The 13656-nt window shown below is 33.4% G+C and overlaps 1 protein-coding gene and 1 non-coding gene across 2 annotated transcripts in view; both read right to left on the bottom strand.

Annotated features, from left to right (window-relative positions):
- Positions 1 to 10619: 10619 nt before the first annotated feature.
- Positions 10620 to 13656, bottom strand: part of PRRG4 (proline rich and Gla domain 4) — a 12298-nt gene continuing 9261 nt past the window's right edge. The window contains exon 6 of the mRNA XM_006908008.2: positions 10620 to 11070. Coding sequence (XP_006908070.1) covers positions 10836 to 11070 — 235 coding nt within the window. The 3' untranslated portion in view covers positions 10620 to 10835. The remainder of the gene's footprint in view (positions 11071 to 13656) is intronic.
- On the bottom strand, positions 11937 to 12043 carry LOC112476726. Its single transcript, XR_003045185.1, has one exon. It is a non-coding gene; the product is annotated as a U6 spliceosomal RNA (small nuclear RNA).

The raw sequence follows: 13656 nt of genomic DNA, 5'->3' as shown, positions 1-13656 counted from the left end.
CAACTTTAAAAACTCAGAGGAAACATTGCTCATGACGTTGTAGCAGACCCCCTAGTGCCCACCTCACATCCTCTGGCTTACCTCTGAGGCTGTTTTGACTCACTTCATGCTCACAGTATCCTACCCCAAGACCAGGTCATGTGTCTTTCGGCACTCTGCTTTCTCTGATACTATTGAAGCTATCTAAAATTCAGGGGAATTTGTATCTCCCCATTAGGAGAAACATTCAATCAATGGAGAACGGAAGTCAGTGGATAAACACTCCAGCCTCCCAGCTTCCAGGTGGGCTGTTATGAAAGGCATTCTCAGTCAGTGGTCCTCACGGAAGCGAGCCCTTATTGCAAACAACAACAACTTTGATAAAATGCCCTTTGGTTTGTCCTTCTGCCCTGTCTCTCTTCCTGCTCTGTCATTCTTGCTGCCTCGCAATTTAACCACGAGTCATCCAAATCATTGTCCCAGGTTGTGCTTTTTGGGAAACGTGTCTTATACTATTATTTGTTATAACTACTTAATTTTAGTTTTTATGTATGTCTTTGTCATATGGGGCTGTTCCCAAGTCTAAGTTGTTATTGAATCTTCTATCAGCAACAGATTGGCTAAGGGGTCAAGGCAGAGGGAAAGAATGTTGCTACAAGTGCTAAAAGCTACATCTCGAAAGCATGTTCAAAGCAGTCAGAACTGGGACAATCTCAAAGAAGTTATCAATACAAGGGATGAAACAAATAGGCTTGGGTCTTTTCTTTTTTTTAAACGCTGCAGTTCTTCCAAACAAAAGCTTTCATGTCCCCTTAGTATGTATAATACTGATAAAAGTGGAATCCCAAGGCTTGCTGGCCTTCTTCCTTGTCCCCATCTCTAATTCCCAAGACACCTTGTGGAACTCTGAGGCCTCTATGATGATGGTTTCAAAACTATTGGCTAGACAAATAGCTAGAGCTTAGGTAGAGAGTAAAAATAGGGCACAAAAATAAGAGTTTCTGATATGTAGGAAATGTAAAAGTACTGGTTAACTCTTGGTGCTAATTTTTTATATATAGAAATTTTCTCATTTCATTAAAATTCTGATTGCTATATTATAGTCTACCATATTGATGCACCATAATTTACCTAACTCTTCATCTGTTATTGGACATTTAAGTTGTATACTATTTTTTGCTTTCTGAAAATATTGCAATAAGTAACTTTCTGAAAATATTGCATCCCTTTGATTCTTTAGGGTACATTCCTGGAAGAAGACTTTCTTTGTCATGGAACATTTAATGCTCTTCAATGCTCCTTGATGGATGCTCCTTCATGTGCTGGACACACATTGTCAAATTATTCTTCAGAAAGATTGTATCAGTTTCTCTTCCACCCTTAGTACTTGAGAGCCCTATTTTAAGTACACCCATGTCAGCACTGAATGCATGAATCCTTTTAGACTTACATTGTTGAAAATGAGGTTGCAAGAGCCACATTTGTGTTGTTTACTTTATAGCATTGATGAGCTTAGAGTGACAACTGGTCCCTTTCCCCTTCACAGTTAGTTTGAGACTTAAGTCTCTTTGCCCCAGCCCTATACCAGCTCCAGATACTTATCTATAGTAGTCAATAAAGTTTAGTGATTCTTATCCACCTAATACACTAAAGTTTCCAGAAAAATAAATAAAACAAAAATTAAAGATTAAGATAAATTCCAGTTGAGGAACTTAACCTAATGAAAAAATAATAAGTTAGAGGAACTGACATTATGAGGGTCCCAAGAAAGACATTATAAACAAAAACTAAAAATGTACTGTTTGGAGAGACAGACAGAATAAAGGTTAAGACTCTGGAGCCAGGATTGCCTTGATTCAAATGGCCTTGGGTAGGTACTTAACCTTTCTGGGCCTCAGTTTCCTCTTTTGTAAAACTGGGTAATAATACCTGCCATGTAGAGATGTTGAGAGAATTAAATAACAATATATATTTAGAGTGATGCTTGGCACATAGTTTTTTGGTGTCTTTTGGGGGGTTAAAAAAACTTTTTGACGTAAAGAAGTTAAAGAATAGTACAAAGATACTACCTTTATATCATTTATTAACATTTCATAAATGTTAACATCTACCACATTTGCTGTCAAGTTCTCTCTCTTTCACACACCATTCTATTTAACATTGTACTGGAGGTCTAGCCAGTGAAATAGGATGAGAAAAATAGAAAGAAAGAAGTAAAACTATCTTTATTCGTGAATGTCATAACTAGGTCATAGAAGATCTTAAGGAGTCTACCAAAGAAAAAGTAGAATTAATTGAATTTAGCAAGATCCCAGGACATAGGTAAATAAATAAAGATTGCACTTCTATAAAGTAACAATAAACAATTGGAAAATGAATTATTAACAATTGAGATATATTTCGTAAACATAAAATTTACCATTTTCAAATATACAATTCAGTAGTTTTTATTTTATTCATATGATTGGGCAACCATCACCACTGTCTAATTCTAGAACATTTACATCACCCCAAAAAGAAACCTCACATGTGTTAGCAAACATTCTCCCCATTCTCTCCTCCCCTGGCCTCTGGCAACCACTAATCTACTTTCTGTCTTTACGAATTTGTCTGTTCTGGACATTTCACATACATGGAATCATACAATATATGTGGCCTTTTGTGTCCTCTTTCATAATGTTTTCAAGGTTCATCCATGTTGTAGCATGTCTCAGCACTTCATTCCTTTTTACAGCTGAATAGTATTCCATTGTATGAATAGAAAACATTTTGTATGTTAATTCATAGGTTGATGGACATTTGGGTGTTTCCAGTATTGGGCTATTATAAATAATGCTGCTATGAATATTTACATTCAAGTCTTTGTGTGAATGTATGCTTTTAATTCTCTTGGGTATATACCTAGGAGTTGGAAATTTATATTTCAAAAATGTCATTTGGAATACTATAAAAAACATGAACTACTTAAGGATGAAATTAGGAAAATATATGAAACACTTATACGTTGAAACCTATGGACATTGCTAAGAGAAATTTAAAAGACCTCAATATGTTGAAAAATATATTATGGATTGGAGGACTCATAATTCTTGAGAGGTTGATTCTCTTGAAATTTTTCTGTAAATTAAAGGTAATGCCAGTCAAATTCCAGAAGTATTTTGATTTAGAAGTTGACAAGCTAATTCTAAAATAGATACATGGAAATGCAAAGTGCCTTGAATAGCCAAAAATAATTTTAGGAAAGAATAAAGTGAGAGAACTTATGCTACATCAAGACTTACTACAAGCTACAGTGAACAAAACAATATGGTATTGGAATAAGGTATGCGTACATCAATGGAACAGAAAAAAAGAGCCCCAAATATATTATCAATTGATTTTCAACAGAGTTCCAAGACAATTCAGATAATTTGGTGGGGAAAGGACAGCTTTTTAAACAAATCTTGTGAAAACAACTGCAAATACAAACAAACAATTAGACTTACATGTAAAAGCTGAACTATAAAATGTCTAGAAGAAAACATAGAAGAAAATCTTCACAACTTGGTGCAGATGATTTCTTGGCAGGACACACACGTAAAAATGAACATAAAAGCTCTTTCGGCCTTAGCACTATTTTCTTAGAAACCTCCTCGCCATGAGAGACAGTGGAGGAAGAAGCGAATGCTCAGGCTGAAGTGCAGAAGAAAGATGAGATCGAGGTCCAAGTAAACTTGTTAGATTGTGCATCCATGGAAGCCATAGCAGAAATAAGGAAAGCCAAAGGCCAGGGACCCTGATATAAATTTTTGGATTCCATGCCTACTCTCTAGAACTTTTCAATGGATCTAGAACATCCATCACCATCTGATCGCTGCAACCACCTTTTGAGAGACCTGTGTTGCTCCTACAAAAACAACTGTTCCTTATGGTCCTTTGCTCTGGACCTGTGACATTCTGGACTAGTTCTGTTCTTGGTTGTGGCTGAATGTAATGTGTACAATAAATGACCTCTTATGCTGTCTTAGATGAAGAGAAAAAAAATGAACAGAAAAGAAAAGCTGATAAATTGGACTCCATCAAAATGTAAGACTTATGCTCTTTGAGACTCTGTTTAAAAAATTGAAAAGGCAAGCCATGACCTAGAAGAAAATATTTGCCAAATATATCTGACAAAAGACGTATCTAGAATAAAGAACCCTTATAACTTAAATGTAAGAAGATAAACAAACTAATTTGAATAAACACTTGATAAAAGAATATACATGAGTGACTAATAAGTATATATAAAGATACTTAATATCTTCAGTCATCAGGGAAATGCACATTAAAACCACAATGAAATACCACTACATACCCACTAGAGTAGGTAAAATTAAAAGACTGGTAACGGCAAGCATCAGCAAGGATGTAGAGCCCCTGAAAACTTCATACATTCCTGTTGGGAGTGTAAAATGGTTCAACCACATTTTTTGTTTGAAAAATAATTTAGTAATTTTTTATAAAGTTAAACATACACCCACCTATTACCAGCAATTCTAATCCTAGGTTTTTACCCAAAAGAATTGAAAATACATGTTTAAACAAAGACTTGTATATGAATGTTCACAATAGCTTTATGTGCAAATACTTATCAACAGGTGAACACATAAACAAATTGTAGTGTATCAATACAATGAAATACTATTTAGCAGTAAATAGGAACAAACTACTGACACATGCAACAATATTCTGCTGAGTGAAAGGAAACAGGGACTAAAGAGTATGTGTCATAAGACTTGATTTATATAAAATTCTAGTATAGGCAAAACTAATCTGTAACGATAGAAAGTAGATCAATGGTAGCCTGAGGCTAGAGAGTCAGGAAATTGACAGTAAAGAGACATAAGGGAAACTTTCTGCAGCTGGGATGATTGTTACATGGGTATCTACGTTTGTTAAAACTGCTCACTGAAGATGACTTCATTTTATAACATGTAAATTATACACCAATGAAATTGCTATAAATGAAACAAATCAGAAATCAGAATACAAAAGTGCTCTTGAAAATTGAAAACATGAAAATCTAAAACTAAAATATATTAGAGTTGGAAGTTACAGTATAAAAATTATAAAGTAGAATAGATGCAGAAAGAAATAGAAAATTGTGGATTGATTGAGAAGTCCAATATTCAACCATTAGGAATCACACAAAAAGTGGAGAAAACAAAAGAGAAGAAAGTAGCAAAAAAATGATACAATAAAATTTTCTAGAATTGGAGAGTATAGCTCTTCATATTGAAAGAAGCCATTGGATGCCATGAACAGTAAGTGAAAACTTGCACCCAATCCCAGACTGTTCCAACACCAGACTTCTCAGTTTTGTAGGCCAGTTTGAGTTGTTTTTGTGTCTTTCAACTAGACCTTTTAGACCCTGCTTCCTAATCTATTTACCAGTGACCCCTATATCATTTTTTTCTGACCCTGAGTGAGAAAAATATGTTTAGAGTCAGCAGTGGACTTCAGACAATACTGCACTTACTTTGTAAGGGTGTTTCTAATCATCCCCACCTCCCAAATCACTGTGGTTCTAGTCCCCAAAGTTTTCCTTCTCATCCAAGTTAGTAACTCTGTGGAAAGCATATTACCAAGCTGTCATAAGGACAGGTTCTACCTTTAGGTGAAATGTGGCTATTCCATTTACTTTTTAAAAGTTTATTTCTGTGTTTCTTGCACTATCTTGTCACTGCAATAAAAATCTAGAACATATTTTACTTATAGACTTCATCTAGTAAAATATTACATAAAATGATTACTAAAACAATTTTTTTCTTTCAGTAGCATATAAAGAGGCATTTAAAAACTTATTAAATTATTATTTATTTTAATTAATTTATTGGAGTGACATTGGTTAATAACATTATATAGGTTTCAAGTGTAAATTCAATAATATGTTATCTGTGTATTGCATTGTGTTCACCAGTCAAATCTTCTCTTTTAAAATTGTCAATTGGTCCTAAGGAAACTTTTTGTCTTAAAAGTAATTTTTAAAATAAACTTTACTTTTTAAAGCAGTTTTAGGTTCAGAGTGGGAAGTACAGAGATTTCCCATATACCCCCTTTTCCTATGCATGAATAACATTCCCCACTATCAAAATATCCCACCAGAGTGGTACATTTGTTACAATCAATGAACCTATGTTGACACATCATTATCATCCAACTCCATAGTTTACATTGCACTTCAATCTTGGTGTACATTCTATGGGTTTGGACAAATGTATAATGAAATGCAGCCACCATTATAGTATCATAAAGAGCCCTTTCACTGCTTTAAAAAATCCCCTGTGCTCCAATTATTCATCCCTTCTCCACCCCCACACCCTAATCCCTGATAACCACTGATATTTTTACTATCCCCACAGTTTTGCCTTTTCCAGAATGTCATAAAGTTGAAATCATATAGTATGCAGTCTTTTCAGATTGGCTTTTCTCACTTAATAATATGCATTTAAATTTCCATCAAGTCTTTTCATGACTCGATAGCTCATTTCTTTTTAGCATTGAATAATATTACATTATTTGAATATAACATTTATCTATTTGTCTACTGAAGGACATCTTGGTTGCTTCCAAGTTCTGGTGATTGTAAATAAAGCTGCTGTTAACATCCATGTGCAGGTCTTTGTGTGGACATAAGACTCATTTGGGTAAATGCCAAAGAGGTTGATTGCTGGATCAAATTGGAAGAGTATTTAGTTTTGTATGAAACTGCCAAACTGTCTTCCAAAGAGACTGTACCATTTTGCATTCCTACCAGCAATGAATGAGAGTTCCTATTGCTCTACATCCTCACCAGTATTTAGTGTTGTCAGTGTTCTAGATTTTGGCCATTTTAATAGGTATGTAGTGCGTGTCTTTTTGTTGTTTTGGTTTGCAATTATCTAGTGACATACAACATTAAACATCTTTTCATATGTTTACTATTTGTATATCTTCTTTGGTGAGGTGTCTGTTCAGGTCTTTTGCCCATTTTTAAAATTGAGTTGTTTTCTTATTGAGTTTTAAGAATTCTTTGCATAATTTGGGTAACTACTTTATCAGATATCTTTTGTAAATATTTTCTCTAGTCATTAGCTTGTTTTCTCATTCCCTTAATTTTATAAAATTAAAATAATTTTAATTTTCTCATTCTCTTTAAATTTCTCATTCTAAAATCCAATAATTTTAGATCAATTAGATCCAAAAAAATTTTAAGGTAGTCTAAATGTGTAATATGAAGTAATATTTAATAATAATCAGGGTTTATCTGTATGATATTTAGTATTTGTTTCTCTTAAGCTATAAGTACTGTTACTCCTATAATCTAGTGTAACATTACTATATTCTTTTGATTTTTAAATTATGTATAGACATAGGGCAAAGGAATAAATTTTAAGGAGTAAATATTATAAATTTGCCTCAAATAATATATTAAATATTAAAACCGTGTTAGAGAATAGCACTTTCACAATGCAAATAAATTGTTTAAACAGAATGCTAGCCCCACTGGGTGAAAGATATATACAGCAACACCACGCTGTAAACATTGTTTTGAAAACATATATTGTGTTGTTCATATTTAATTTATATAATTATATGCCTTATATGAGGAAGAAGTATGTTTAATTGAAAGAAGCAACAAATATTTACTTAGTAAAAAGTTTTTTCACATATACAAAAAAGTGTATAATAGGAAATCCATTAAAACCAAAACATAATCAAGGCTGTATTTTTTTTATATATTAAAAAAATGGGTTTGGTTTTCCAGATAATGAAAACACTGATGTATTTGTACTGAACTGCCTTAAACAACAACAAAAAATGTTGGAGAAAACATATGATACAGAAAATTGAAAGCATCAATGTCATACATGTTCAAAATGCCACATTGGTAATTTACAAAAGAATCTAGTGTAAAAAAATTACATCTAGACACTCTTCTAATAGTATAAGCATCATATGCAACATTTCAAATCAAACTAATAACTATTCAAATTTAATTCGCTTTCAATTAGAACAAAAAAGACATGAATAGTATGAAATTGAGCTTTTGAGCAGCACTAACAAAAGTTTTCTCATTAAAAATCCTTTTGTACATATAGAAAAAGTATAAACACATACATTATCTGATACATAGAAAACATTGATTGGAATTTTATGAAGAAGAAACCAAAAACACAGAGGATACTTTTGTTCTAGTTTTTAATTACTCTGAGAGTTTTCACTCAGTTTTCACGCAGAGGGAACATTAACAGATGCAGTATTTTCACTCTCAGAGTTCGTGCTGTTTAATTTTTTTTCATTTTGAAAAAATATTCCGTGTAGAATTATCTATCTTACTAAAGGTATAACATTATAAAGATGTATTTCTCTTTTTCTAGTCTCATTCCCTTTTTATATCTATATTCCATTAATTTACCCTGTTTTCAGAGGGGAAAACTGATCTAATTAAACATACAACTGTGTCAAAGTAGATTTAATGATTAACACTAAGCAGTTGCCTAGGGAACAAGCACGACAGTCCAAAAAAAATCTAACACTGAAAATGCAACAGGAATAGAAAATAGTGAAAGAGACAGACATATATGTCAATAATTTTATATTGAGATTTTTTTTCAATCATGATAAGCATTTGTCAATTATGGTTCTATCACATTATTCTTTTTATATTCAAAGTATTATGAGCTCAACATTGAATGCTCTACAAATGCCAGTGATTTCACAATCTTAATAATGAATTCTAGAGTCATTCAAGTTAAAACAACAATTTTACATTAAATGGCGGTATATAACAAATTTAGGCTACTGCTGTAGGGGAGAAGTGGTTGTCACAGATTCTGAAGTTAGACTTTGCAGTTAGACTCTTGTGAGTCAATGAGAGTAAAAAAGTTAATGGAATATTTCAAATTATGATTCAATAAGATATAACATATATTCTATTCATCCTAAGAAATACATATGTGATAATACATATTTATATGCAATATATATATATACCTATATGCATTTATATATATATGACCAATGCTTATTAATTTCTCATACAAATTTAGAATTAGGTAACAAGATTCTTGGATTTTATGATTTGAGACAGTATAATTCTATAGGTACAAGATGGGCCTAGGAAAGTATGCTTGCCAATTCTAAACCTAATTCTCACCAACATGTTAATTTGGGGCAAGTTATCCTTAGTCTTATTGTTATGAAGTGAGCAGTTTGCCTCTTACCTTTAAAAGAGGATTAAAATAAGTGCAAAGTGGAAGGTACAAAATTACGTGAGAAAAATGTAAAGCTAAGGTATGACAAATAGTAAAATTTTTATAGGTAATGTAGGTGGCTTTAAAAACACCACTTTTCATAATTATATATAAATATTGCTAAACAATTTTTTTTTCGATGACAAGAAACCAGAGACACAAGAATCTAAAATGTCTTTGGAGGTCTGTAATGGTTAAGGTTTTGCTTTTATCTATCTGCCTTAAGATCATGCTGTCTTAAAGGAGAGACACATACGTTCATACACACACGCACATGCACACACTGTAATGACTTATACTTTCTAAACATTTCATTTGGAAGAAATTATCAGATGCATGTGGGGTTTAGTCTCATCTCTGTAAAAATTATAAAACAAAATACAATTTTATAAAAGGATCTTAAGTAATAGGAAAATGCAATGCCTGGCAAAACAAAGAACAGAATTTTCTATTTTATTTTTCAAGAATATGTCATATTTCTTGAGCTCCTGTAAAAAAGAAACAAATTCACACATACATATACACCCACCCACATAAATTTATGCACACACACTCACTCCAGAGGTGTATAGCTTATACTCTACTACATTCTTTTTTTTTTTCTACTACATTCTTAAGGAGAGACTGGTCATATATACAATTAGAAGAAGAGACCAAGTATACATTAAAATGATTACCTATGGTGTTTTGTGTCCAGATAGTAAGAGATACAAGGCATTGCTGGTAACTTTAATCAATATTATTTTAATAGCAGAAAAGTAACTTACTTTTCCCAGGTTCTTAAGCTATTATTTAGAAAATACAACAAATTTTCAAGATAATTATATATAGTAAAAAATAGATAATTTAACAATGAAAATGGGTGTGTCTACTCATCAGGAACATGGACAACTTTATCAAGTTCTAGTCACCCCTAGATTGAGGCCTGTTTATTTGTTAGTGTAACAAGTCTTCCAAATCTTTGCCATTGCAAACCTCTGAAGAACTAACTCCCTAGCAAGCGCTTTTTTTTTTTTTAAAGAAAACTATTGACTCCACTTATCATAACGAAACAGGACTGATAGCAAAGTCAACAATGTGCAAAGTATGGTGAATGCTATGCAATAATTTAAAATATAAAACTATCAAGGTTACCAATTTATATTGAAATGTCAAATCCTGTGTTTTCCAACCAAAAGGAAATTCTAATGAAGAGTGGGTCTAATATTACACCTTGAGATAATCTAATGATTACGAAATCTTACTTTTTAAATATTCAACACCAGAAATCTACACAAAGTAGATTATCTGTACAAAGTATACACAGATAGTTCTAGCTATGACATCCGTAACACAGATGTTTTTGAACCATTAAAGTAAACAAAAAAGTGCTCTCTTCTTAACTGCAAGGAGATGGAATCAAAGTTTCTTATCAAGCTGATAACGATGAAATTCAAGTCCAAGACGCCGACAGAACTGTGGTATAGTACTTGTGCTTATTCTTTCTTTACTTCTTGCCGTTTGTCATAAAGGGCTGCATTGACATGTCTTTTTGGTTCAGGGAAAACGAACCATTCAAATAACATGAATCTCTTGTACCATCAAGATGGCAAGATGGTCTTAGTGAGGTGGGAGTGACATAGACTTTTTAAATACCCTAAACCCTTTTGCTGGCCCAGAATATGACGGTGGTGGTGAAATACTGTGTTTTCTGGTCAGTGCCATTGCCTGTTCATAAGAAGGTAATCCTGTGTCCTCCACTGAAGGTGGCAATGGAGACAAGACGGCTTCCTCAGGTCTTCTGAAAATGATGGAGGGAGTGTGCCTGCCTCTTCTTCCGTAGGTGGCTGAGGAACTAAACAGAGAGACAGCATTTGGGTCTTGAAAAGGCAACATTTTCAGATTAAGATGGCAATATTCAAAAACCCAGCTGACTATTTTTATAAAAATTGAATCCAATTTATTAATATAACAACAGTTATATAACAGCAGAAAGAGTCTTGGTATAGTGGAAAAGAACTTTGAAGTCAGAAATGGGTATGAAACTGGATCCTGTCATTTCATAGCTATGTAACTAAAGGCAAGTGACCTAATTCAGTTTCCTCCTATGTAAAGTAGGGATAGTAACAGCTACCTCAACAGAGTTGTTTTATGTGGATTGAGAAATGTCATATGTGAAGCAACTAAACGGTGTCTAGACTACTATAATAAGGACTCAAAACATACTAATTCCCTTTTTCTCTCGCTCCTGGATAAAAACTTTCTCAAAGAATGGTGTAAAACCAAATCGAGGCATTGTTGAAAGGCAGCAAAACTCCAAGCCAAGGAAACTGATGGCGCAGAGATAATCACAACAGCTGATTCTCCTCTCTTGCCTCCGTTCCCCGCTGCAGTCCTGCTGCCTCCTAAACAGTCCTTCCATCACGTCACTCTTCTCCGCAAAAGCCTAACCTACAGCCTTCTTTCCACTGAATCGAGTTCTAATCCCTGTGCCCCCTTTTCAAAGCCTCCCTTATGCTGGCCTCACCTTAGTTTTTATAGCTCTCTGCTCTTGCCAAGGTAGCCTCTTTAACAGTCAGTCCTCTATATGTGTAATGTACCATCAAGTCCTGTCTCTGTGCTTGTGCTGGTCTTGTTCCCTTTCTCAGCTTATGTGTTTCCCTCACTCCATTGATCTAAGCCCAGCAATTTATTTTATTTTATTTTTTCATTATTATTTTTTAAAATATTTAACGCTTCACGAATTTGTGTGTCATCCTTGCGCAGGGGCCATGCTAATCTTCTCTGTATTGTTCCAGTTTTAGTATATGTGCTGCTGAAGCGAGCGCATAAGCCCAACAATTTAAAAAGATATATGGCCTCGTTCAAGTCCTACCATTTTTACAAACCTTTGTCAGCTACATCAGCCAATAAAAATTGAGATGCATCAAGGGTCTAGTGTTTTGAACCTACACTTTTCCTTCTCACTTGCAAATTACAAAATGATAATTTAAACATTAGTAAATTGATCTGTTTAGACTCTAAAGCTGAATGTCTATGAAGTACCTATGCATAAATTAACCTCCTTTAGTTATGGCTAAGACGATAATTAAAATTCATGGGTAATCCCAAATTCTAGTCAGTATTTACAATATTCTTTCCAACAAAAGACAGTTTAGCAGATCCAAAATTTTTTCAAACTAAGTTAGTCAATTTGCACCTTAAAACGCCTTTTCCTTTGGAGGTAATAAAGAGATCTGAAAGTGGAAGGAAGGAGAGAGGAAAATTGCAGAGAGAAGAAAAGGAAAAGATCAGTGTAAATTTAGGAAATGGATAATTAGCCCTTCAGTAGCTGAGAGGTGACAGAGAGCATTACAAATTTACTCAGAGGGCTCAACACAATTCTTCCTCAAGCAGTAATCTGGAATGTTTTTAGGCTAGTCATTTCCCATGTTCATTAGCTTGTAACGAAAAGTTCTATTTGTTTACAGGGAACATGAGAGAAAGATGTTTTATTTGAACAAATAAATTTTTCCATGTTGACTTTCAAAATTTAAGATATAGAAACAATATAATAATTGTATCAGTCATTAAATACCTGCACAGCCATTCTTTATATACATTTTAAATGACTGAAATCGGAAAGTATGCGTTAATAGCATCTCAAATAAACGAACAACATCATATTATGCCTATTTTACTCCATGTAACATAGAAACTAAGAAAATGGTAAGATCTTGTTTCCTATTTCTTGGCATGTTTTTACAGAGGAATGAGACATACTTTTCTGACAATGATCTTATTTTTCACTCTTTTCTTTCTCAACTATTTCCTCACCCTTCCCCCACTTTCAGACTTGCAAAATATAGAAAGAGAACAAATAATCCTGCTGGAAGAATTTCTTGGGACAATAGATGAAAAGTACTTTAGTAAGTATTTGAAAGTTAATCCCGACGCAGGAGAATGTTTGGTAAACCTAGTCTGAAATGTCCCTTGAAACTCAAATGGTTGCTGTGAGGATTAAAGTGAGACAAGATGTTAAAATGATCTGTGAACTGTACAGTGTTATACTGTACTAACATTACGTATAATTAACCTTATTTTTAAAATAAGAGATGTCCAGGGTTTTTTAATTTTTAATTTTAATACACAGAAAACATACATAATAACGGCACCACTTTGCTCTGTCTTTGAATTCTGCTTTTAAACTCACGCAGGGAAGAAGCAAAAAGGTTTTCAGAGGAAAAAAGGTATAAGGTAAGACGCTGTAGTGTAGAAAAGCACAAAAATAAAGAACCGGAGGAGAGAGAAGAAAATGTCAAGCATGAGGACACTGAATAATGGCTATGCTGTCACAGACTTTGAGTGAAATTATTAAACGTGAGGGCGTACATACATGAACTTTTTCGGAAAAGCGTTGTTAATGGCGTAGAAAAAAAGGAAAGATAAAAGGCAAGAAGAG

Source organism: Pteropus alecto, unplaced genomic scaffold (assembly GCF_000325575.1).
Source record: "Pteropus alecto unplaced genomic scaffold, ASM32557v1 scaffold71, whole genome shotgun sequence".
NCBI lineage: Eukaryota > Metazoa > Chordata > Mammalia > Chiroptera > Pteropodidae > Pteropus > Pteropus alecto.
Note: the sequence above shows the minus strand (reverse complement) of the source record. Positions and strands in the feature narration are given on the sequence as shown.